Raw genomic sequence first — 25,578 nt, forward strand, 5'->3', positions numbered from 1 at the left:
ATGCGCTGAGCTGGAGTCAAACACTTTTCTTGTGATTCACTATGAATCCCAGAGACTGAATATGGGAAACCAGTGTGGCAGTGTGGAGCTCCCTTGACTCCGCTATGACCAGCCAATTGTCCAGATAGGCCTATACTCTGATCCCATGGCACCACACTAGTGCCAAAGCTGCTTCTAGGGAGGATGTTATAGCACATGAAAATATGCATCCTTCAGATCTATGGACGTGACCCAATCGCTGGGACGCACCGACTGCAATAGCTGGCAAAGTGTGAGCATTTTGAACTTGCAAACTTGAAGTGCTTGTTTAAAGTACAGGATGGGATGCAACATTCCATCGCTCATGGAAACTAAGAAGTACTGGCTGTACCAACCGCGCTGTACTTCTGACATGGGGACCACTGAATAGCCTGCTTTTGAAGGAGAGATGAAAACTCCTCTCAAGACAGGCGCTAGGACCTCGGGGAGGTTGACCTAATGACGCTACGAAAAGGAGGAGGACGCACAGCGTCACCCATGGTGAAACTGGACAGAGCAAACTGCCTGTCTCCCTACATTATGTCCTGAAGGAGCAGGGCACCACCCTGAGGACTTGGATAAAACATTTTTCTTTGTCATGCTTGTTTTCAGATCCACCAGTCTTTACAACTGTGTGTCTGAACCTGGGGAAGGAACTGTGCATTCTGATACCCAGCCCACACTGGGTTCGGGGACCTCGGCAACCAGTAATTTGCCACTATTGACCGAGCCGCTTGGGAGCACTGTTGTTAGAGTAAATTCTTGGGGAGGAGGGCCCCCGAGCCAAACATCCTTGTTGGCGAAATTGGCTCATCCAAATACATCCACCTGTCCCTCTCAGAAATCGCGTAAACCGGCGCTGTTTATTTGGAATCCCAGGATTAACCCCCTCATTAGCCTCTGGAGCTAAGAAACTCGCCACTCGTTGGCCAAATCTTTAAACCGGGGTAAGCGACGCTTCACCGCTGAAGGGACAGGAGGTAAATACCTTCCTCCAAACCTGGAGGAACTCTGCTGCAGGGGAGAAAACGCCATCAAAGGCACATTCCCCACCAATGGTTCATTCTCCCCCTGACGAATACAAAGCTGGGGCTTCATGGATAGTTTATCATCCCTAGAATCCACACTCTGAACACTGCCAGAGGCACCGGAATGAGCCTCAGTCAGCTGGGATGACACCCCTATCAACTCAGACCACCAATCTTCCTCACAAAGCCAGTCCAACTACAATGGAAGTTGAACCCAGCCGGAGACCATGGTAACACGAACTGGTTCGAGACAAGGCCTCCTGAGCTTGTTTCCACCCCGGGCAACAGGACAGCACCACTCGTGACTATCTTTCATTTTCATTGTGAAACCACATGCCCTAGGGCGCGGTTAGAGGTTCGAATTCGGCTGGTTAGCATTTTTGACTTACTCTTACCACTGGCCATCTTACTCAAGAAAGGAAGCATTAGCTATACAAGCAAAGCAGAAAGAAGTTAGCTTTTATCAAACGCAAAAACCAATAGCAAGACCCAAAACTCGCAACATCTACGGGGACGAGTACTCTATCCCCACACACAGACACCTAAGTCGAAGCCCAATCTCGTAGCCTTCATGTGCTTGAAAAGTTGATAAATTGTGTAACACGTTCATCCTTCAGGTGAGCTGAAGAGCAAAGAGATGAGGAAATGGATGCAAACACTGGTATTACAGCCAAGAAGACGGGGCTTTGGAGAGTGCTTCAGATGAATAGGATTGATTCCCCATACTATGTTATACCGAATGATTGGCTGAAACGGAACCTCTCACTGAGAGAGAACCTCTAAAAGGGACAAGCGGATGGCTTCCATTCACTTTGCTCGCTCTGCAATTGTAAAAATTCCAGCTCAGCTGACTATGTCTGTCTATCTAAAGCACATTTATGGTAGGTTCTGTAGAAAACAATATGGGTCTTTTTTCAGACAGTGAAAAGAGACACTGCAAAGTTGTCATTGGTAGAGACATTTATGTGAGCACAATTGTATCACATCCCCATTCCTGTGACAGATGAGTAGTCATTGCGGATGTGATTGCTCCTGAGTGGCTCAACTCCTTGGGCAGACACAAGGGAACCCTGTAACACACACACACACTAAAGTACACACACACCCACAAACACAAACACTGCACCTCATGTGGAATGATGAGCTGCCACTAACAGACTCTGGCCCCAGAAACTCGCCAGTCATTTCATAGACCGCTGAGTCAAAGGAGGGGTGTAACAGGGGGTAGCTCTGCAACCCTCCATTGCCCAATGTGGTCTCTACCAAGCCCTTAGTTGTGTAGCCATTATTGCGATTGTAGATGTGTATTTTCTTTCATAAACCAGGAATATATATATATATATATATATATATATATATATATATATATATCATTGCACTATTGCAACCTCCTCTGTGTGTTCAGGCCTATTACCAAACCTATAGTTCTGCCCCACTGCCCTGATTCCGGGAAGTGGGCTGTGTTTCTACTTGACCTCTCAACACATGTGCAGCTTGTGGTGTGTGTGTGTGTGTGTGTGTGTGTGTGTGTGTGTGTGTGTGTGTGTGTGTGTGTGTGTGTGTGTGTGTGTGTGTGTGTGTGTGTGTGTGTGTGTGGGGGGGGGGGGGGGTTGTGGTGTGTGATTCTCTGAACTAAAATTAATGTGTAGAGAGATATTATTGGGAGGTCCTCCACCCTCCTCCTCAATCTACCTCTCTCCACCACCTCTCCTCCTCCACCCTCTACCTCTCTCCACCACCTCCCCTCTCTTCTCCTCCACCCTCCTCCTCAATCTACCGCTCTCCACCACCTCTTCTGCTCCACCCTCTACCGCTCTCCACCACCTCTCCTCCTCCACCCTCTACCGCTCTCCACCACCTCCCCTCTCTCCTCCCCCACCCTCCTCCTCAATCTACCTCTCCCCACCACCTCTCCTCCTCCACCCTCTACCTCTCTCCACCACCTCCCCTCTCTACTCCTCCACCCTCCTCCTCAATCTACCTCTCTCCACTACCTCCCCTATCTCCTCCTCCACCCTCTGACCCCCCCCCCCCCCCCCCCTGCAGGGTTCACATCCCCTTTCTCTGGCCACCTGTGGCCCTATAGAGCATGGGAGAGGAAACTGTGGGGAGCATGGCTTTAACCACAGCCTCACTCCACCCTGCTAGACCGGGTCTACTGAGGATCATCTACATTGGGCATCTTAGAAACAGGAAGAGACCTCCCTCAGCGTGTGGTGTTGGGCGGAGTACCGAGTGAGAGTGTGAAATCTGGGTGGGAAATTGCTACCATCTCGACATGATGTTCCTTTTGGTTGAAGTAGTTGTTTCTAGATAAGATCTGTGAGTTCTAATTTTGGTTTCATAAACTCATATGGTCGTTTCTATATTAAATAAAATGCATTCAATGCTTCTACTACGTTTCCAACCCCTTACAACAGTAGAATAACACATTATAGCTATAATTAAGCAATAAGGCCAGAGGGGGTGTGGTATATGACTACGGGCTGTTCTTAAGCACGACACAACGTGGAGTGTCTGGATACAGTCCTTAGCCGTTGTATTTTGGCCACATACCACAAACCCCTGAAGTGCCTTATTGCTATTATAACCTGGTTACCAATGTAATTAGAGCAGTAAAAATACATGTTTTGTCATACACGTGGTATACGGTCTGATATACCACTGCTGTCAGCCAATCAGCATTCAGGGCTCGATCAACCCAGTTTATAAAACATCTTATATTGTCATCTCTGTTTAACTTCTCGACACCTTTTTGTTTGTGGGTGTTCCACTTTAATTAGGGCTCATGAAAACAGTTGAAAACAGTAGCAGAAGTCAAACTGAGAGCTACTGGGTGTGGCTCACTGTGGTTAACTGGTTCCCTGATTCTCTCTGTTTGTTTGTTATCTCTCCCCTGCAGGAGGAGGTATCAACAGACACACATTGGTGACACGGGCACCTGCCCTGCGCTGCCCTGCCCTTACAGATGGCATCTATAGCAGCTGCACTCCTGCCATTGTCAGATCATTTGCTCTCTGTGTTAGACATTAGAGCACAGTGAGAGATGCTGTAGCCTAGTGTAGGAAAATACTGTATACAGTAAAACACATCAGACAGGACCATATTAGTGTAGGAGAATGCTGTATACAGTAAAACACAGCAGACAGGACCATATTAGTGTAGGAGAATGCTGTATACAGTAAAACACATCAGACAGGACCAGATTAGTGTAGGAAAATACTGTATACAGTAAAACACAGCAGACAGGACAAGATTAGTGTAGGAGAATGCTGTATACAGTAAAACACATCAGACAGCACCATATTAGTGTAGGAGAATGCTGTATACAGTAAAACACAGCAGACAGCACCATATTAGTGTAGGAGAATGCTGTATACAGTAAAACACAGCAGACAGCACCATATTAGTGTAGGAGAATGCTGTATACAGTAAAACACATCAGACAGGACCAGATTAGAGACAGAGAGATGCTGTAGTGTAGGAGAATACTGTATACAGTAAAACACATCAGACAGGACCAGATTAGAGACAGAGAGATGCTGTAGTGTAGGAGAATACTGTATACAGTAAAACACATCAGACAGGACCAGATTAGAGACAGAGAGATGCTGTAGTGTAGGAGAATACTGTATACAGTAAAACACATCAGACAGGACCAGATTAGTGTTGGAGAATGCTGTATAGAGTAAAATACATCAGACAGGACCAGATTAGTGTAGGAGAATGCTGTATAGAGTAAAACACATCAGACAGGACCAGATTAGAGACAGAGAGATGCTGTAGTGTAGGAGAATACAGTCAAATGCATCAGACAGGACCAGATTAGTGTAGGAGAATACTGTATACAGTAAAACACACCAGACAGGACCAGATTAGTTTAGGAGAATACTGTACACAGTAAAACACACCAGACAGGACCAGATTAGAGACAGATAGATGCTGTAGTGTAGGAGAATACTGTATGCAGTACAACACACCAGACCGTACCAGATTAAAGACAGAGAGATGCTGTAGTGTAGGAGAATACTGTATGCAGTAAAACACACCAGACCGGACCAGATTAAAGACAGTGAGAGATGCTGTAGTGTAGGAGAATACTGTATGCAGTAAAACACACCAGACCGTACCAGATTAAAGACAGTGAGAGATGCTGTAGTGTAGGAGAATACTGTATGCAGTAAAACACACCAGACCGGACCAGATTAAAGACAGTGAGAGATGCTGTAGTGTAGGAGAATACTGTATGCAGTACAACACACCAGGCCGAACCAGATTAAAGACAGTGAGAGATGCTGTAGTGTAGGAGAATACTGTATGCAGTAAAATGCATCAGACAGGACCAGATTAAAGACAGTGAGAGATGCTGTAGTGTAGGAGAATACTGTATGCAGTAAAACACACCAGACCGGACCAGATTAAAGACAGTGAGAGATGCTGTAGTGTAGGAGAATACTGTATGCAGTAAAATGCATCAGACTCCTCTTGGATAATCGTTTGTGTATCAGAGGGGACTGACATTGATGAAAGAGACAACGTTAAGGTGTAGGATTAGAATTATACAAAGGTTGTAGAATGTGTGAACACACTGTTGTATGTGAGGTCAAAGTTAATTTGTATTGCATGCTCAACCACACCTTCCGTATGTCCAACCCTATGCCTATTACCCAAAATCCTTTATTAAAAGGGGGGTACTTCCAAGAACTGGTTGACTGGCTTGGTATTGTCTCATGTCCTTGCCCCTACTCTCCATAGCCAAATAGATCCCACCCTTAGCCATGATTAATTTGTGGAGGTTTGGTGCTGATGTGGTTGGATTATATTGGGGGGGGGGGGGGGGGGGGTCCTCTCGGATTGCAGCTGCAGAGAGATGAGGGGGTGGGGTGGGGGTAGACCTATAGCGGCATGGCAAATACTTTACCAGACCCCATAAAGCCTGGATGAATCAGATTCAACCCCCTCCCCAACTTGCCACTACGCACCAATCCTACGCCGGATCTGCTTTACCACTTTACCACGCAATGCCCTTATTATCGTTGCCGTGGCAACCTGGCACCCACTTCTCAATTATCTGTCATTGTCCTGCTGATAGAAAAAGAGAGAGAACACAGAGAGAGAGAGAGGCTTGGTGTGTTGATAGAGCGGGCAGGATTGAGGGATGAGAGGGGACGGGTAGGTGGGATAGGTTCAACTACAGATGTAGGATCTTGATTTGATTATTACTTTGTCAAACCTGTATTGTATTTGAGGTTTAAAAACGCTTCTGAAGTTTGCAATTTCCACTTTGACATTTCAGGCTTGATTTTCCCTCATGAAATGTTTTATCAACCCTTACAAAATGTTTCATTAATTATAATCCACATAATATTTCACATTTGCTGTTGCTACAGAATTATTTTCCTGCTGTAGCGACCTGGCTTAAATTAAGATCCTACATCTGCAGGTTTAACCCAGAAGGCAATGTTGCCAGTCTCTGACTGCCAGTGCCCTCTCTCTTCAAGTTCACCTTTCATGGTTAGCCTGTTTCTTCAGGGTGGAAAGGAAAGCAGTTGAGATGGATGAAGGAGCTTTCTCATTTCACTTTCCCTCTACTTGATATCTCAATGTGGCATGTGCCTGCGGTGAATACAGTGTTGCACATTCTTGCGCAATGTTGTTTTAGGGCCTAGATCTCATAAAGAGAGAGAGAGCTAACCATCAGTGATCTGAATTAGCTTTCCTGGTGCTAGCGCCCGCCCTTGCTAATAAGCTGCATTTCAACACACAGTGACAGGCGACACACTGAACCTTATTGTCACATTGTTAAGGACATATTGCAGAATGCAGGATGCTGAAAAGTCCTATTCAGCAGTCTGAATTACTAATCATTTGTGTCTTTTTAATATGGCACTGAGAGCCATTGTTTAACCCATTCAAAAAAGATCCATTGTACAGCAGAGCGGGTCCCGGTCCGGGGATGATTGTTCACTGCAATTGTGCCTCTGCGTTTGCCGGTTTATACTACTGTGTGTGGTGTGTGTGAGAGTGTGAGTGCATACGAGCATGTGCGTTTGTGTTTCTGGAGGCGGGGGTTTTCTCTGTGCTGTTGAAGACAATGTATCCAGTCATTGACATTCACAGGCAGAGCAGATACAGGACAAACCAACATTACTCTAGTTTGTATTTACTGAAGCCTACAGCTAACTACAGCCTCTATCTGAAACAAGCTAATTGTTACTGTAAAATACATGACAACTGCTTATTTTCAAAGGCCTCGATCTACACTATGGTACGGAACACAGTAAGGTTATCTCTGTCTGCTCATGATGATACACTTCTACCCCTGAGTCTGTAATGTATGTCATCATTTGCACAGAAATCATAAATCATTATACAGGAACAAAATACAGTGTGTGTGAGATGGGGGTGGGATGGTTAGGGAAGAGCAGGCTTATTTGTGAGAGAGAGTGTGTGTGTGTGCGTGCTTGTGTGTGTTGTCTGTGTGACTAATGGGTCTCATAATCATCACGTCTGAGGCTCAGGGATAAGGGGAGAGCTGTAACGTTGTCGCCATGTTGTCTCCATGTTGTCTCCATGGTGTCTGAATCACCACCACCAATGGCTTCCATTTCATCACCCTCCCTCTCAGTCACTCCTAGGCACTCTTGGCAGAGTTGCTAAACATTTACAAATATAGTCGTGTAAATTCTTCTTCTTCAAAATCACACCAAGACCACTTATTTTTGTTAGTTGTTTTGGATAAATCTGAGATATGAACCTGAGGCAACTGTCTCTGCGGCTTAGCCATCAGAGTGCAGACTGGTATGTGTAGGCCTATTTCCTTCTCTCTCGATCTCTCTCGTTCTCTCTCACTCTCTGGTCAGTCCCCTTGGAGCTGTTCTGTGCTGCCTGGCCCTGCAGTAAACAGTGTGGTAAACAGTTGTAATCTAATAGACTGGTTCTTCAGGCTGCTGCATCACAGCTCCTGTGTCCTCCTGCTTCTTTATAAATCATAGCCACAGGGCAGTCAGAGATCACCTGCTGCATCACAGCTCCTGTTTCCTCCTGCTTCTTTATAAGTCATGGCCACAGGGCAGTCAGAGATCACCTGCTGCATCACAGCTCCTGTTTCCTCCTGCTTCTTTATAAGTCATGGCCGCAGGGCAGTCAGAGATCACCTGCTGCATCACAGCTCCTGTTTCCTCCTGCTTCTTTATAAGTCATGGCCACAGGGCAGTCAGAGATCACCTGCTGCATCACAGCTCCTGTTTCCTCCTGCTTCTTTATAAGTCGTGGTCACAGGGCAGTCAGAGATCACCTGCTGCATCACAGCTCCTGTTTCCTCCTGCTTCTTTATAAGTCATGGCCACAGGGCAGTCAGAGATCACCTGCTGCATCACAGCTCCTGTTTCATCCTGCTTCTTTATAAGTCGTGGTCACAGGGCAGTCAGAGATCACCTGCTGCATCACAGCTCCTGTTTCCTCCTGCTTCTTTATAAGTCATGGCCGCAGGGCAGTCAGAGATCACCTGCTGCATCACAGCTCCTGTTTCCTCCTGCTTCTTTATAAGTCATGGTCACAGGGCAGTCAGAGATCACCTGCTGCATCACAGCTCCTGTGTCCTCCTGCTTCTTTATAAGACATGGCCACAGGGCAGTCAGAGATCACCTGCTGCATCACAGCTCCTGTTTCCTCCTGCTTCTTTATAAGTCATGGCCACAGGGCAGTCAGAGATCACCTGCTGCATCACAGCTCCTGTTTCCTCCTGCTTCTTTATAAGTCATGGCCACAGGGCAGTCAGAGATCACCTGCTACATCACAGCTCCTGTTTCCTCCTGCTTCTTTATAAGTCATGGTCACAGGGCAGTCAGAGATCACCTGCTGCATCACAGCTTCTGTGTCCTCCTGCTTCTTTATAAGTCATGGCCGCAGGGCAGTCAGAGATCACCTGCTGCATCACAGCTCCTGTTTCCTCCTGCTTCTTTATAAGTCATGGTCACAGGGCAGTCAGAGATCACCTGCTGCATCACAGCTCCTGTGTCCTCCTGCTTCTTTATAAGTCATGGCCGCAGGGCAGTCAGAGATCACCTGCTGCATCACAGCTCCTGTTTCCTCCTGCTTCTTTATAAGTCATGGCCACAGGGCAGTCAGAGATCACCTGCTGCATCACAGCTCCTGTTTCCTCCTGCTTCTTTATAAGTCATGGCCACAGGGCAGTCAGAGATCACCTGCTGCATCACAGCTCCTGTTTCCTCCTGCTTCTTTATAAGTCATGGTCACAGGGCAGTCAGAGATCACCTGCTGCATCACAGCTCCTGTGTCCTCCTGCTTCTTTATAAGTCATGGTCACAGGGCAGTCAGAGATCACCTGCTGCATCACAGCTCCTGTGTCCTCCTGCTTCTTTATAAGTCATGGCCGCAGGGCAGTCAGAGATCACCTGCTGCATCACAGCTCCTGTTTCCTCCTGCTTCTTTATAAGTCATGGCCACAGGGCAGTCAGAGATCACCTGCTGCATCACAGCTCCTGTTTCCTCCTGCTTCTTTATAAGTCATGGCCACAGGGCAGTCAGAGATCGCCTGCTGCATCACAGCTCCTGTTTCCTCCTGCTTCTTTATAAGTCATGGTCACAGGGCAGTCAGAGATCACCTGCTGCATCACAGCTCCTGTGTCCTCCTGCTTCTTTATAAGTCATGGCCGCAGGGCAGTCAGAGATCACCTGCTGCATCACTGCTCCTGTTTCCTCCTGCTTCTTTATAAGTCATGGCCACAGGGCAGTCAGAGATCACCTGCTGCATCACAGCTCCTGTTTCCTCCTGCTTCTTTATAAGTCATGGCCACAGGGCAGTCAGAGATCACCTGCTGCATCACAGCTCCTGTTTCCTCCTGCTTCTTTATAAGTCATGGCCGCAGGGCAGTCAGAGATCACCTGCTGCATCACAGCTCCTGTTTCCTCCTGCTTCTTTATAAGTCATGGCCACAGGGCAGTCAGAGATCACCTGCTGCATCACAGCTCCTGTTTCCTCCTGCTTCTTTATAAGTCATGGCCGCAGGGCAGTCAGAGATCACCTGCTGCATCACAGCTCCTGTTTCCTCCTGCTTCTTTATAAGTCATGGTCACAGGGCAGTCAGAGATCACCTGCTGCATCACAGCTCCTGTGTCCTCCTGCTTCTTTATAAGTCATGGCCGCAGGGCAGTCAGAGATCACCTGCTGCATCACAGCTCCTGTTTCCTCCTGCTTCTTTATAAGTCATGGCCACAGGGCAGTCAGAGATCACCTGCTGCATCACAGCTCCTGTTTCCTCCTGCTTCTTTATAAGTCATGGCCACAGGGCAGTCAGAGATCACCTGCTACATCACAGCTCCTGTTTCCTCCTGCTTCTTTATAAGTCATGGTCACAGGGCAGTCAGAGATCACCTGCTGCATCACAGCTCCTGTGTCCTCCTGCTTCTTTATAAGTCATGGCCGCAGGGCAGTCAGAGATCACCTGCTGCATCACAGCTCCTGTTTCCTCCTGCTTCTTTATAAGTCATGGTCACAGGGCAGTCAGAGATCACCTGCTGCATCACAGCTCCTGTGTCCTCCTGCTTCTTTATAAGTCATGGCCACAGGGCAGTCAGAGATCACCTGCTGCATCACAGCTCCTGTTTCCTCCTGCTTCTTTATAAGTCATGGCCACAGGGCAGTCAGAGATCACCTGCTGCATCACAGCTCCTGTTTCCTCCTGCTTCTTTATAAGTCATGGCCACAGGGCAGTCAGAGATCACCTGCTGCATCACAGCTCCTGTTTCCTCCTGCTTCTTTATAAGTCATGGTCACAGGGCAGTCAGAGATCACCTGCTGCATCACAGCTCCTGTGTCCTCCTGCTTCTTTATAAGTCATGGCCGCAGGGCAGTCAGAGATCACCTGCTGCATCACTGCTCCTGTTTCCTCCTGCTTCTTTATAAGTCATGGCCACAGGGCAGTCAGAGATCACCTGCTGCATCACAGCTCCTGTTTCCTCCTGCTTCTTTATAAGTCATGGCCACAGGGCAGTCAGAGATCACCTGCTGCATCACAGCTCCTGTTTCCTCCTGCTTCTTTATAAGTCATGGCCACAGGGCAGTCAGAGATCACTTGTAGCGGCTATGTCCTGTTCATGTCCTGTGGCTGGGGCCAGTCCCCTACTGATACGAAACTGCACACAGATTTCAACATACACACGTACACACGCACACACCTACACACTCTCTCTCTTTTTATCTCTCTCCCTCTCTTTCTCTCCCTCTCTCATTACCCCTCTCTCCCGCTCTCATTCCAACTCTCTCTCTCCACGCTCTCATCATTCATGGTTTGACAAGTCAATCCTATGACTCTTGCCAAATTAGTGCAATTATTTGGTGCATCTATTTCTGGCTTTTCTTTGGAACGTGTTTTACTTCCTAATACAGAAGCTGTTATAATAGCTTTTCTATGTGCTCTGCTTGTCTGGACTGGCCTCTCTGATAATGAGTTTGTTGTCAGGTCTGTTCTCTCTCTGATAATGAGTTTGTCGTCAGGTCTGTTCTCTCTCTGATAATGAGTTTGTTGTCAGGTCTGTTCCCTCTCTGATAATGAGTTTGTCGTCAGGTCTGTTCCCTCTCTGATAATGAGTTTGTCGTCAGGTCTGCTCCCTCTCTGATAATGAGTTTGTTGTCAGGTCTGTTCTCTCTCTGATAATGAGTTTGTCGTCAGGTCTGTTCCCTCTCTGATAATGAGTTTGTCGTCAGGTCTGTTCCATCTCTGATAATGAGTTTCTCGTCAGGTCTGCTCCCTCTGATAATGAGTTTGTTGTCAGGTCTGTTCCCTCTCTGATAATGAGTTTGTTGTCAGGTCTGCTCCCTCTGATAATGAGTTTGTCGTCAGGTCTGTTCTCTCTCTGATAATGAGTTTGTCGTCAGGTCTGCTCCCTCTCTGATAATGAGTTTGTCGTCAGGTCTGCTCCCTCTGATAATGAGTTTGTCGTCAGGTCTGTTCTCTCTCTGATAATGAGTTTGTTGTCAGGTCTGTTCTCTCTCTGATAATGAGTTTGTTGTCAGGTCTGCTCCCTCTCTGATAATGAGTTTGTCGTCAGGTCTGCTCCCTCTGATAATGAGTTTGTTGTCAGGTCTGTTCTCTCTCTGATAATGAGTTTGTGGTCAGGTCTGTTCTCTCTCTGATAATGAGTTTGTCGTCAGGTCTGTTCCCTCTCCGATAATGAGTTTGTTGTCAGGTCTGTTCTCTCTCTGATAATGAGTTTGTCGTCAGGTCTGTTCCCTCTCTGATAATGAGTTTGTCGTCAGGTCTGCTCCCTCTGATAATGAGTTTGTTGTCAGGTCTGTTCTCTCTCTGATAATGAGTTTGTCGTCAGGTCTGCTCCCTCTCTGATAATGAGTTTGTCGTCAGGTCTGCTCCCTCTGATAATGAGTTTGTTGTCAGGTCTGTTCTCTCTCTGATAATGAGTTTGTTGTCAGGTCTGCTCCCTCTCTGATAATGAGTTTGTCGTCAGGTCTGCTCCCTCTGATAATGAGTTTGTTGTCAGGTCTGTTCTCTCTCTGATAATGAGTTTGTGGTCAGGTCTGTTCTCTCTCTGATAATGAGTTTGTCGTCAGGTCTGTTCCCTCTCTGATAATGAGTTTGTCGTCAGGTCTGTTCCCTCTCTGATAATGAGTTTGTTGTCAGGTCTGTTCCCTCTCTGATAATGAGTTTGTCGTCAGGTCTGCTCCCTCTGATAATGAGTTTGTTGTCAGGTCTGTTCTCTCTCTGATAATGAGTTTGTTGTCAGGCCTGTTCTCTCTCTGATAATGAGTTTGTCGTCAGGTCTGTTCTCTCTCTGATAATGAGTTTGTCGTCAGGTCTGTTCTCTCTCTGATAATGAGTTTGTCGTCAGGTCCGTTCCCTCTCTGATAATGAGTTTGTCGTCAAGTACATACCAGGGGGATTCAAAGGGAGGTGCACACACCTCCGCTTAGATTAGAGTTTGTGATCTTAAAGGTACAGCACAACTCCTCTGCGATTAGAGTTGGAGAGCCTAAAGTTTTTTTTTTTATTCATAATATTTTTTGGGTACTTTTACCCCTTTTCCTCCCCAATTGGTAGTTACAGTCTTGTCCCATCGCTGCATCTCCCCTAAAGACTCTGGAGATGCGAAGGTCGAGAGCCATGCATCCTCCGAAACATGACTGCCAAGCCGCACTGCTTCTTGACACACTGCTCGCTTAACCCGGAAGCCAGTCACACCAATGTGTCGGAGATAACACCATCCAGCTGGCGACCGAAGTCAGCTTGCAGGCGCCCAGCCCGCCACAAGGAGTCGCTAGAGCACAATGGGACAAGGAAATCCAGGCCGGACAAACCCTCCCCTAACCCGTATGACACTGGGCCTATTGTACGCCACCTCATGGGTCTCCCGGTCACGGCCGGCTGTGACACAGCCTGGGAACGAATCCACGTCTCTAGTGATGCCTCAAGTACTGTGATGCAGTGCCTTTGACTAATGCACCATTTGTGAGACCCTGGAGAGTGTAAAGTTGCAGCAAAACTCCTCCTAGATTAGAATTGGAGTTGGAGAGCATACACCCCTTTTTTTTTACACTGCTGCTACTCGCTGTTTATTATCTATGCAAAGTCCCTTTACCCCTACCAAAATGTACATACAGTGCATTTGGAAAGTATTCAGACCCCTTGACATTTTCCACATTTTGTAAAAAATGTAGCAAATGTATTCAAACTAAAAAACGGAAATAACTTATTTACAGTGCCTTGCGAAAGTATTCGGCCCCCTTGAACTTTGCGACCTTTTGCCACATTTCAGGCTTCAAACATAAAGATATAAAACTGTATTTTTTTTGTGAAGAATCAACAACAAGTGGGACACAATCATGAAGTGGAACAACATTTATTGGATATTTAAAACTTTTTTAACAAATCAAAAACTGAAAAATTGGGCGTGCAAAATTATTCAGCCCCTTTACTTTCAGTGCAGCAAACTCTCTCCAGAAGTTCAGTGAGGATCTCTGAATGATCCAATGTTGACCTAAATGACTAATGATGATAAATACAATCTACCTGTGTGTAATCAAGTCTCCGTATAAATGCACCTGCACTGTGATAGTCTCAGAGGTCCGTCAAAAGCGCAGAGAGCATCATGAAGAACAAGGAACACACCAGGCAGGTCCGAGATACTGTTGTGAAGAAGTTTAAAGCCGGATTTGGATACAAAAAGATTTCCCAAGCTTTAAACATCCCAAGGAGCACTGTGCAAGCGATAATATTGAAATGGAAGGAGTATCAGACCACTGAAAATCTACCAAGACCTGTCCGTCCCTCTAAACTTTCAGCTCATACAAGGAGAAGACTGATCAGAGATGCAGCCAAGAGGCCCATGATCACTCTGGATGAACTGTAGAGATCTACAGCTGAGGTGGGAGACTCTGTCCATAGGACAACAATCAGTCGTATATTGCACAAATCTGGCCTTTATGGAAGAGTGGCAAGAAGAAAGCCATTTCTTAAAGATATCCATAAAAAGTGTTGTTTAAAGTTTGCCACAAGCCACCTGGGAGACACACCAAACATGTGGAAGAAGGTGCTCTGGTCAAATGAAACCAAAATTGAACTTTTTGGCAACAATGCAAAACGTTATGTTTGGCGTAAAAGCAACACAGCTCATCACCCTGAACACACCATCCCCACTGTCAAACATGGTGGTGGCAGCATCATGGTTTGGGCCTGCTTTTCTTCAGCAGGGACAGGGAAGATGGTTAAAATTGATGGGAAGATGGATGGAGCCAAATACAGGACCATTCTGGAAGAAAACCTGATGGAGTCTGCAAAAAAAAACCTGAGACTGGGATGGAGATTTGTCTTCCAACAAGACAATGATCCAAAACATAAAGCAAAATCTACAATGGAATGGTTCAAAAATAAACATATCCAGGTGTTAGAATGGCCAAGTCAAAGTCCAGACCTGAATCCAATCGAGAATCTGTGGAAAGATCTGAAAACTGCTGTTCACAAATGCTCTCCATCCAACCTCACTGAGCTCGAGCTGTTTTGCAAGGAGGAATGGGAAAAAATGTCAGTCTCTCGATGTGCAAAACTGATAGAGACATACCCCAAGCGACTTACAAAGTATTAACTTAAGGGGGCTGAATAATTTTGCACGCCCCATTTTTCAGTTTTTGATTTGTTAAAAAAGTTTGAAATATCCAATAAATGTCGTTCCACTTCATGATTGTGTCCCACTTGTTGTTGATTCTTCACAAAAAAATACAGTTTTATATCTTTATGTTTGAAGCCTGAAATGTGGCAAAAGGTCGCAAAGTTCAAGGGGGCCGAATACTTTCGCAAGGCACTGTACATAAGTATTCAGACCCTTTGCTATGAGACTCGAAATTGAGCTCAGGTGAATCCTGTTTCCATTGATCATCCTTGAGATGTTTCTACAAATTGATTGGAGTCCACCTGTGGTATATTCAATTGACTGGACATGATTTGGACAGGCACACACCTGTTTATATAAGGTCCCACAGTTGACTGTGCATGTCAGAGAAAAAAACAAGCCGAGCTCGGAGCTCTACAATTCCTTCGACCTCATGGCTTGGTTTTTTGTGTCGAGGCACAGTTCTGGGGAAGGGTACCAAAAATTGCCTGCAGCATTGAAGGTCCCCAAGAACACAGTGGCTTCCATCATTCTTGAATGGAAGAAGTTTGGAACCACCAACTCTTCCTAGAGCTGGCCACCCAGCCAAACATAGCAATGGGGGGAGAAGGGCCTTGGTCAGGGAGGTGACCAAGAACCTGATGGTCACTCTGACAGAGCTCCAGAGTTTCTCTGTGGGGATGGGAGAACTTTCCAGAAGGACAACCATCTCTGCAGCACTACACCAATCAGGCCTTTATGGTAGTGGCCAGACGGAAGCCTCTCACCTCAGTAAAATGCACATGACAGCCTGCTTGTAGTTTTCCAAAAGGCACCTAAAGGACAATATTCTCTGGTCTGATGAAACCAAGATTGAACTCTCTGGCCTGAATGTCAAGCGTCACGTCTGGAGGAAACCTGGCACCATCCCTACGGTGAAGCATGGTGGTGGCAGCATCATGCTGTGGGGATGTTTTTCAGTGGCAGGGACTGGGAAACCAGTCAGGATCGAGGGAAAGACGAATGGAGCAAAGTGCAGAGAGATCCTTGATGAAAACCTGCTCCAGAGTGCTCACGACCTCAGACTGGGGCGAAGTTTCACCTTCCAACAGGACAACGACCATAAGCACACAGCCAAGACAATGCAGGAGTGGCTTCGGGACAAGTCTCTGAATGTCCTTGAGTGGCCCAGCCAGAGCCCGTACTTGAACCCGATCTAACATCACTGGAGAGACCTGAAAATAGCTGTGCAGCGAAGCTCCCCATCCAACCTGACAGAGTTTGAGAGGATCTGCAGAGATGAATGGGAGAAACTCCCCAAATACAGGTGTGCTAAACTTGTAGTGTCAACCCAAGAAAACTTGGGGCTGTAATCGCTGCCAAAGGTGCTTCAACAAAGTCCTGAGTAAAGGGTCTGAGTACTTATGTAAATGTGATATAATATTTTTCACACAAAAAAAATCTATAAAATCTAAAAAACAGTTTTTGCTTTGTTATTATGGGGTATTGTGTGTAGATTGAAGAGGGGGGAAATGATTTAATACATTTTTGAATAAAGCTATAACGTTCCAAAATGTGGAAAAAGTCAAGGGGTCTGAAGAAGAACAGGAAGAGGAGTATGAGGAAGAAACTGTGTGCTCGCGTTTAACCCATTCCCTTATGGAGAGGAGGGACACAAGTATATGCCTCCCAAGCAGGAAGCAGCCATTCCAAGGAAATCAAACTGGAATAGTGGACAGGAAGCAATCATTCCAACAGGACAGGAATGCTGATGAGGGACTACTACAGTAAAAACCCAGCACACACAATAATGTACCAACAATACTAGTTTATGGACACTCATTTTAATTTTACTTCTTGACCCTGAGTTTGAGAATGTTAAAGTAGACTTTTTACGTAGGTCTCTGTTTAGGCCTAGATCTGTGTCGCTGCTGCAGTGCATACTGTACGACCTTAGGTAATCACAGCACAGTATCTGTTGATTTGAATATGCATGTTGGAAGTATAATAACATTGCCAGCAGCCACCACCGCCCGCCCAGATCTCTGTGGCCCCTTTAGATGCTGAGGGCCAAGTGAAGAAGTAGAGTTAGCAATCCCATGATCACCTCCGGTGAGCCGTGAGGTAACGACAAGCCGAGACAGACACACACGCACGCACACCACTGAGTCGTACGTGTGTGTATGTGTTGTACACATACACACACGTACGCACACGCAAACGCACACACTAGAGGCAGAGGGACCTAGCACCTCATGTCCCCGCTGTCCCAAAATAAAGCAGCTAATTATGCCAGCTAATCAGCAGCCACTTGGGCTGACTCACTGAACAGTGCTCCTGCATGTTCAGTGCTACACACACACACACACACACACACACACACACACACGTGTACTTAAACTCCAACACTCTCTCTCTCGGTTTCACAAAGGAAATTATGAAATCATTTGTGTTGATGAAACTTGGTTGTGGTAGTCGTGAGGGCTTCCCACACACACTCTCTCACACACTCCCCTCCGTCCGTCAGTCTCCACACACACTCCCGTCCATCCATCCCCACACACACACTCGCCCTGGTGCAGTGTGTGAGTGATCAGTCAGAAGAAGAGCAGCTCACAGTCATTGTCTGCCTGCCTGGCTTCTCTGCTCAGGCTGGATCTGATTCCTGACAGGGAGCGGCCAGCCATCGCCCGGAGCAGGAAGAAGAGGCCACACAACGCTGATTCAATTTTACACTGGAGTCACCCAGAATCAAACCAACCGATCCTTAACCACCCAGAGAAGAAAAATAGAAGGGAAAAAAAAGACGAGGGGAAAAGAAGTGATGGCTTTTGCCGACATTGGAGAGGACCAGGATGACCTAAATGAAGTGATGCGTGAAGAGATGGAGGACGTCTTCATCTATGATGGTAGGAGGGATGGGTGGGTGGATGGTTAGAGGGTTGGGTGGGTGGATAGGCGGATGGGTGGATGGATGGTTGGATGGGTGGGTGGATGGATGGGTGGATGGATGGTTGGATGGGTGGATGGATGGTTAGAGGGATGGGTGCGTGGGTGAATGGGTGGGTGGGTTGTGCTACATGGGGTCAAGAGGGTGGGGGAGGCACCATGAAGGAAACAGGTGGAGGGGCATTGGGGCCATGGCTGGGTGGGCACTGTACCTTCTATGATGGTAGGATGGATGGGTGCTCCTGGTGCTTCATGGGGTCAACACACTGGACTGTAAGGGGGTGAGACTGGCACCATGAAGGGGACAGACGGAGGGGCATTGGGGCCATGGCTGGGTGGGCAGGACACACACTGACGTAGACGTGGTGACTGACACTAAAGATCTGTGTAGTGTGGAAAAAATAGGTTCAGTTCAGTGTGTCTTTGGGCTGAGGTGACTGTGACAACGTTTTGTTGGATGGTTTCATGCCTGCATGATCATATTGACCAGTGAATAACCAGTAAATGAGAAGTAGATTTTTTAAGGTTATAGAGGTTAAAAATGTATTGGTTCTGCATAATTCCCTTTCTGCAGCGTCTCTATGCTGCTTGTTTTTTTAGTAGGCAGCAGAGAGAGCCTCAGTCTGCTTGTTTTTTTAGTAGGCAGCAGAGAAAGCCTCAGAATCTGCTTGTTTTTTTAGTAGGCAGCAGAGAGAGCCTCAGTCTGCTTGTTTTTTTAGTAGGCAGCAGAGAAAGCCTCAGAGTCTGCTTGTTTTTTTAGTAGGCAGCAGAGAGAGCCTCAGTCTGCTTGTTTTTTTAGTAGGCAGCAGAGAGAGCTTCAGTCTGCTTGTTTTTTTAGTAGGCGGCAGAGAGAGCTTCAGTCTGCTTGTTTTTTTAGTAGGCAGCAGAGAAAGCCTCAGAGTCTGCTTGTTTTTTTAGTAGGCAGCAGAGAAAGCCTCAGAGTCTGCTTGTTTTTTTAGTAGGCAGCAGAGAGAGCCTCAGTCTGCTTGTTTTTTTAGTAGGCAGCAGAGAGAACTTCAGTCTGCTTGTTTTTTTAGTAGGCAGCAGAGAGAGCTTCAGTCTGCTTGTTTTTTTAGTAGGCAGCAGAGAGAGCTTCAGTCTGCTTGTTTTTTTAGTAGGCAGCAGAGAGAGCTTCAGTCTGCTTGTTTTTTTAGTAGGTAGCAGAGAGAGCCTCAGAGTCTGCTTGTTTTTTTAGTAGGCAGCAGAGAGAGCTTCAGTCTGCTTGTTTTTTTAGTAGGCAGCAGAGAGAGCTTCAGTCTGCTTGTTTTTTTAGTAGGCAGCAGAGAGAGCCTCAGTCTGCTTGTTTTTTTAGTAGGCAGCAGAGAGAGCTTCAGTCTGCTTGTTTTTTTAGTAGGCAGCAGAGAGAGCTTCAGTCTGCTTGTTTTTTTAGTAGGCAGCAGAGAGCCTCAGTCTGCTTGTTTTTTTAGTAGGCAGCAGAGAGCCTCAGTCTGCTTGTTTTTTTAGTAGGCAGCAGAGAGAGCTTCAGTCGGCTTGTTTTTTTAGTAGGCAGCAGAGAGAGCCTCAGAGTCTTGTGTGGGTGTTCTTGTATAACTCGCATATGTTTAAACCAAACATTATGTACCACAAGAGAGTATTTTAACTGGTAATTTATTTTACTGTCTTGTTTTTATAAAAACCCAATATAATCACAACATGCATAGAATTTGACTTTCCACTATGATGGTAGGAGAATTGAATTATAAAGTGAATGGGGTTTTTGGACAGTCGTCCAGGGAGAGTAAAACAACTGTACTGACAGCTGATGAAATTATTTTCTCTTGCTTAAGTCTTCCATCCATTTTATAGGATCCATAAAACTTCAGCTTTCGAAAACTCATGTGCAAACTAGTTTACCATTACAATGTTTATTATGGTAATATATAAAAAGGACATTATAATAGTCGGTTCAGTTGCAATAGTATTTTTAGAAGCATACATACAATCCATTATAAACAACATGCAGGGTACTCGTAGATTCATATTGTGCATTATGTCAGTTCTTTCATGTATGATAATGTCTAGGTTGGTTGAACCACTTTACACGAAATGAAACGAGTCAATGGTAATTTACCTTCTTTCCTTGTGAGCAGAAACACACACACGCACGCACGCACACACACACGCGCAAACATGCATACACACACACACACATTCAGGAGGTAGACTCAGAGTAGACTCTTCCACATTTCACTCTGCAACAGAGCGTCCAATCAGACAGATGCATTTATTCTTGGCTCTCCTCTATTGAAGGTTTCAGTATAGATCGCTTACCGTTTCAATTGAATTGGCTCTTTGGATTTAGGCTCAGAGCTATACAGTATATATGGTAGTATTTTCAATGCGAATAATATTCAAAGATTTTATTAACTTTGATCTAAATGCAAATTGTATGTGAGAGACTATATTCACTACATAAATGACCATCTTGTCTCCAGGTAGCCTAGTGGGGCGGCAGGTAGCCGCGGTTAGAGCATTGGGCCAGTAACCGAAAGCTTGCTATATCAAATCCCTAGCTGACAAGGTAAAAATCTGTCATTCTGCTCCTGAGCAAGGCAGTTAACCCACTGTTCCCCGGGTGCCGAAGAAGTGGATGTCGATTAAGGCAGCCCCCCACACCTCTCTGATTCAGAGGGGTTGGGTTAAATGTGGAAGACTCATTTCAGTTGAATGCATTCAGTTAGGTATACCCTTTCCCATTCTGTAATGATACAGTTACTTCCAGGGGTAATGACCATCTTGTTCCCACCATAATGCAACAGTATGCTTACTACCAGAGGTATTGTCCTGTTCTGTCGTATGGGAGAGGGAGAAGGATGGTGAGAGGGAGAGGACAGGGGAGCCTTACAATACAGGAGTGCTCTTACCCCTCTGTGTAAACAAATAATGGATTTATTTGACTCGTCATGCCTAGGCTGCCATAGAGTAAATGATGACTAAGGCGGTACTTTTCCCTGCAGTGGTGAGTGTGGCAGCAGAACTGTCAGAGTTCTGTACTACTATAGAGGGATAAATAATGAACAGTGGCTCAGAGCTCCCTCTCTCTTTCACTTCTCACTTTCTCTTTCTTTCTCTCTTTCTTTCTTTCTTTCTCTCACTCACAGTTTCTCTTGAATTAAAACCCCCAGAACAAACCTGAAAGATGTGCTCCTAAATCAATATTCTATTTCATCAGAGATACAATACAGCTTAACTTTAGAATACAGCTTAACTTTAGAATACAGCTAAACTTTACAATACTGCTTACAACACAGCTCAACTTTACAATACAGCTTACCATACAGCTCAACTTAATGTTGTAAGGTGGGTAGGCTTCTTTATAAGGCTCATAATTGTTGTTATTATTATTATTATTATCTTTTCATTTTAACCTAATTTAATCAAAAGAAATGTGTGGATAGGGTCCAGTTTGTATGTGTGTTAGTGTTCCTATGGTATGTGTGCATGTGGGTGTGTAACTGGGGTGGCAGGGTAGCCTAGTGGTTAGAGCGTTGGACTAGGTTGAAAGTTCAAACCCCCGAGCTGACAAGGTACAAATCTGTCGTTCTGCACCTGAACAGGCAGTTAACCCACTGTTCCTAGGCCGTCATTGAAAATAAGAGTTTGTTCTTAACTGACTAGTTAAATAAAGGTCAAATAAATAAAATAAAAACTGTGTGATTTAAAACTGTATGGTAAGGGGCCAATTAATCAGTGGTAACTGTCACCATGAGGAAGGCTTATGTAAAGTGCCTTCAGAAAGTATTCATATCCCTTGACTTATTCCACATTTTGTTGTGTTACAGTCTGAATTCAAAACAATTTTCTCACCCATCTACAAACAATACCCCATAATGACAACGTTAAAACCTGTTTTAGAAATGTTTGCAAATGTATTGAAAATAATATACAGAAATATCTCATTGACAGTTAAAGTTGGAAGTTTACATACACTTAAGTTTGGAGTCAATAAAACTCATTTTCAACCACTCCACAAATTTCTTGTTAACAAACTTTAGTTGTGGCAAGTCGGTTAGGACATCTACTTTGTGCATGACACAAGTAATTTTTCCAACAATTGTTTACAGACAGATTATTTCACTTATAATTCACTGGATCACAATTCCAGTAGGTCAGAAGTTTACATACACTAAGTTGACTGTGCCTTTAGACAGCTTGGAAATGTCCAGAAAATGATGTCATGGCTTTAGAAGCTTCTGATAGGCTAATTGACATCATTAGAGTCAATTGGAGGTGTACCTGTGGATGTATTTCAAGGCCTACCTTCAAACTCAGTACCTCTTTGCTTGACACCATGGGAAAATCAAAATAAATCAGCCAAGACCTCAGAAAAAAATGGTAAACCTCCACAAGTCTGGTTCATCCTTGCGAGCAATTTCCAAACGCCTGAAGGTGCCACGTTCATCTGTACAAACAATAGTACGCAAGTATAAACACAATGGGACCATGCAGCCGTCATACCATTCAGGAAGGAGATACGTTCTGTCTCCTAGAGATGAACCTACTTTGGTGCGAAAGGTGCAAATCAATCCCAGAACTACAACAAAGGACCTTGTGAAGATGCTGGAGGAAAACAAAAGTATGTCCACAGTAAAACGAGTCCTATATCGACATAACGTGAAAGGCCGCTCAGCAAGGAAGAAGCCACTGCTCCAAAACCGCCATAAAAAAGCCAGACTACAGTTTGCAACTGCACATGGGGACAAAGATCGTACTTTTGGAGAAATGTCCTCTCGTCTGATGAAACAAAAATAGAACTGTTTGGCCATAATGACCATCGTTATGTTTGGAGGAAAAAGGGGGAGGCTTGCAAGCTGAAGAACACCATCCCAACCGTGAAGCACGGGGTTGGCAGCATCATGTTGTGGGGGTGCTTTGCTGCAGGAGGGACTGGTGCACTTCACAAAATAGATGACATCATGAGGCAGGAAAATGATGTGGGTATATTGAAGCAACATCTCAAGACATCAGTCAGGAAGTTAAAGCTTGGTAACAAATGGGTCTTCCAAATGGACAATGACCCAAAGCATACTCCCAAAGTTGTTTCAAAATGGCTTAAGGACAACAAAGTCAAGGTATTGTCTAAGCCCTGACCTCAATCCTATAGAAAATGTGTGGACAGAACTGAAAAAGTGTGTGCAAGCAAGGAGGCCTACAAACCTGACTCAGTTACACCAGCTCTGTCAGGAGGAATGGGCCAAAATTCACCCAACTTATTGTGGGAAGCTTGTGGAAGACTACCCAAAACATTTGACCCATATTAAGCAATTTAAAGGTAATGCTATGGAGTTGATTGGAGTCCACCTGTGGCTATTTCGTTAGACTTCAGTACGGCTTTTGACATTATCGATCAGTCTGTTGCTGGAAAAACATACACTATCGTTCAAAAGTATGGGGACACTTAGAATTGTCCTTGTTTTTGGAAGAAAAGCACATTTTTGGTCCATTAAAATAACTTAAAATTGATCAGAAATACAGTGCAGACATTGTTAATGTTGTAAATGACTACTGTAGCTGGAAATGGCTGATTTTTAATGGAATATCTACATATTCTTCAGAGTCCCATTATCAGCAACCATCACTCCTGTGTTCCAATGGCACGTTGTGTTAGCTAATCCAAGTTTATAATTTTAAATGGCTAATTGATTATTTGAAAACCCTTTTTCAATTACGTTAGCACAGCTAAAAACTGTTGTCCTGATTAAAGAAGGCCCATTTTTTTGCTTTTTTAGACTAGTTGAGTATCTGGAGCATCAGCTTTTGTGGGTTCAATTACAGGCTCAAAATGGCCAGAAACAAATAATTTTCTGCCGAAACTCATCAGTCTATTCTTGTTCTGAGAAATGAAGACTATTCCATGCGAGAAATTGCCAAGATCTCATATAACACTGTGCACTACTCCCTTCACAGAACAGTGCAAACGGTCTCTAACCAGAATAGAAAGAGGAGTGGGAGTCCCCGGTGCTCAACTGAGCAAGAGGACAAGTACATTAGAGTGTCTAGTTTGATAAACAGATGCCTCACAAGTCCTCAACTGGCAGCTTCATTAAATAATACCCGCAAAACACCAGTCTCAACGTCAACAGTGAAGAGGCGACTCTGGGATGCTGGCCTTCTAGGCAGAGTTCCTCTGTCCAGTGTCTGTGTTCTTTTGCCCATCTTAATCTTTTATTTTTATTGGCCAGTCTGAGATATGGCGTTTTCTTTGCAACTCTGTCTATACCCCACAAGACATACCACCAGAGGTCTCTTCACAGTCCCCAAGTTCAGAACAGACTATGGGAGGCACACAGTACTACATAGAGCCATGACTACATGGAACTCTATTCCACATCAAGTAACTCATGCTAGCAGTAAAATTAGATTTAAAAAACAGATACAAATATACCTTATGGAACAGCGGGGACTGTGAAGCAACACAAACATAGGCCCAGACACATGCATACAAACACACGATAACATGAAGTCCAAGGAACTGTTTGTAGATCTCCGAGAGAGAATTGTGAGGAGGCATATATCTGGGGAATAAAACTATTTCTAGTGTTAAAAGTTTCCAAGAGCACAGTGGTCTCCATTATTGGCAAATTTTAAAAAAATGGAACGATCCTAACTCTGCCTAGAGCTGGCTATCCGACCAAACTGAGCAACCGGGCAAGAAGGTCCTTGGTCAGGGAGGTGACCAAGAACCCAATGACTACACTGACAGAACTGAGACGGGAAAACCTGCCAGAAGGGCAACCGTCTCTACAGCACTTCACCAATCTGGGCTTTATGGGAGAGTGGTCCAGATGGAAGCCACTCCTGAGAAAAAGGCCCATGACAGCACACCAGGAGTTTGCAGAAAGGCATGTGAAAGACTCTGAGAGCATAAGGCAAAAGATTCTGTGGTCTGATGAGACAAAAACTGAACTCTTTGGTCTGAATGTAAAGCGATATGTCTTGAGAAAACCAGGCACAGCTCATCACCTGTCTAACATCATCTCTACCTTGAAACATGGTGGTGGCAGCATAATTCTATTTGGATGCTTTTCTGTGTCAGGGACTGGGAGATTAGTAAGGATAGAGGGAACAAGGAATGGTGCCAAATACATGTAAATCATTGATGAGAACCTGCTTCAGAGTGCAAATGACCTTAGACTGGGGGTGAAGATTTACGTTCCAATAGGACAATGACCCCAAGCATACAGCCAAAGCAACACTGGAATGACTTCAGAACAATAATCTGAAAGTCCTTGAGTGGCCCTGACAAAGTCCAGACTTGAATCCCATTGAACATCTGTGGAAGGACTTGAAGATTGCTGATGGTGGCCCCTCCCAATCTAATTTAACAGCTTTTGAGAAAATCTGTTAGGAGGAATGGGAGAAAATCCCCAAATCTAGATGTGCAAAGCTGATACAGACATAACCAAGGCATATCAAAGCTGATACAGACATAACCAAGGCATATCAAAGCTGATACAGACAT

The 25,578-nt window shown here is 45.2% G+C and overlaps 1 protein-coding gene across 3 annotated transcripts in view; it reads left to right on the forward strand.

The window, feature by feature from the left end:
- LOC139373694 (rho family-interacting cell polarization regulator 2-like) overlaps positions 1-25,578 on the forward strand; it is a 154,158-nt gene that overhangs the window by 49,786 nt on the left and 78,794 nt on the right. The window contains exon 1 of one of the 3 annotated variants that reach the window (XM_071114550.1): positions 17,636-18,076. The exons of 1 other annotated variant lie outside the window; for it this stretch is intronic. In XM_071114550.1, the coding sequence (XP_070970651.1) occupies positions 17,992-18,076 (85 nt within the window). In that variant the 5' untranslated portion in view covers positions 17,636-17,991. Of the gene's footprint in view, positions 1-17,635; positions 18,077-25,578 lie in introns of those variants that run through there. One more of the 3 variants, XM_071114549.1, reaches the window with a different exon arrangement.

Source organism: Oncorhynchus clarkii, chromosome 18 (genome assembly GCF_045791955.1).
Source record: "Oncorhynchus clarkii lewisi isolate Uvic-CL-2024 chromosome 18, UVic_Ocla_1.0, whole genome shotgun sequence".
Classification (NCBI taxonomy): Eukaryota; Metazoa; Chordata; class Actinopteri; order Salmoniformes; family Salmonidae; genus Oncorhynchus; species Oncorhynchus clarkii.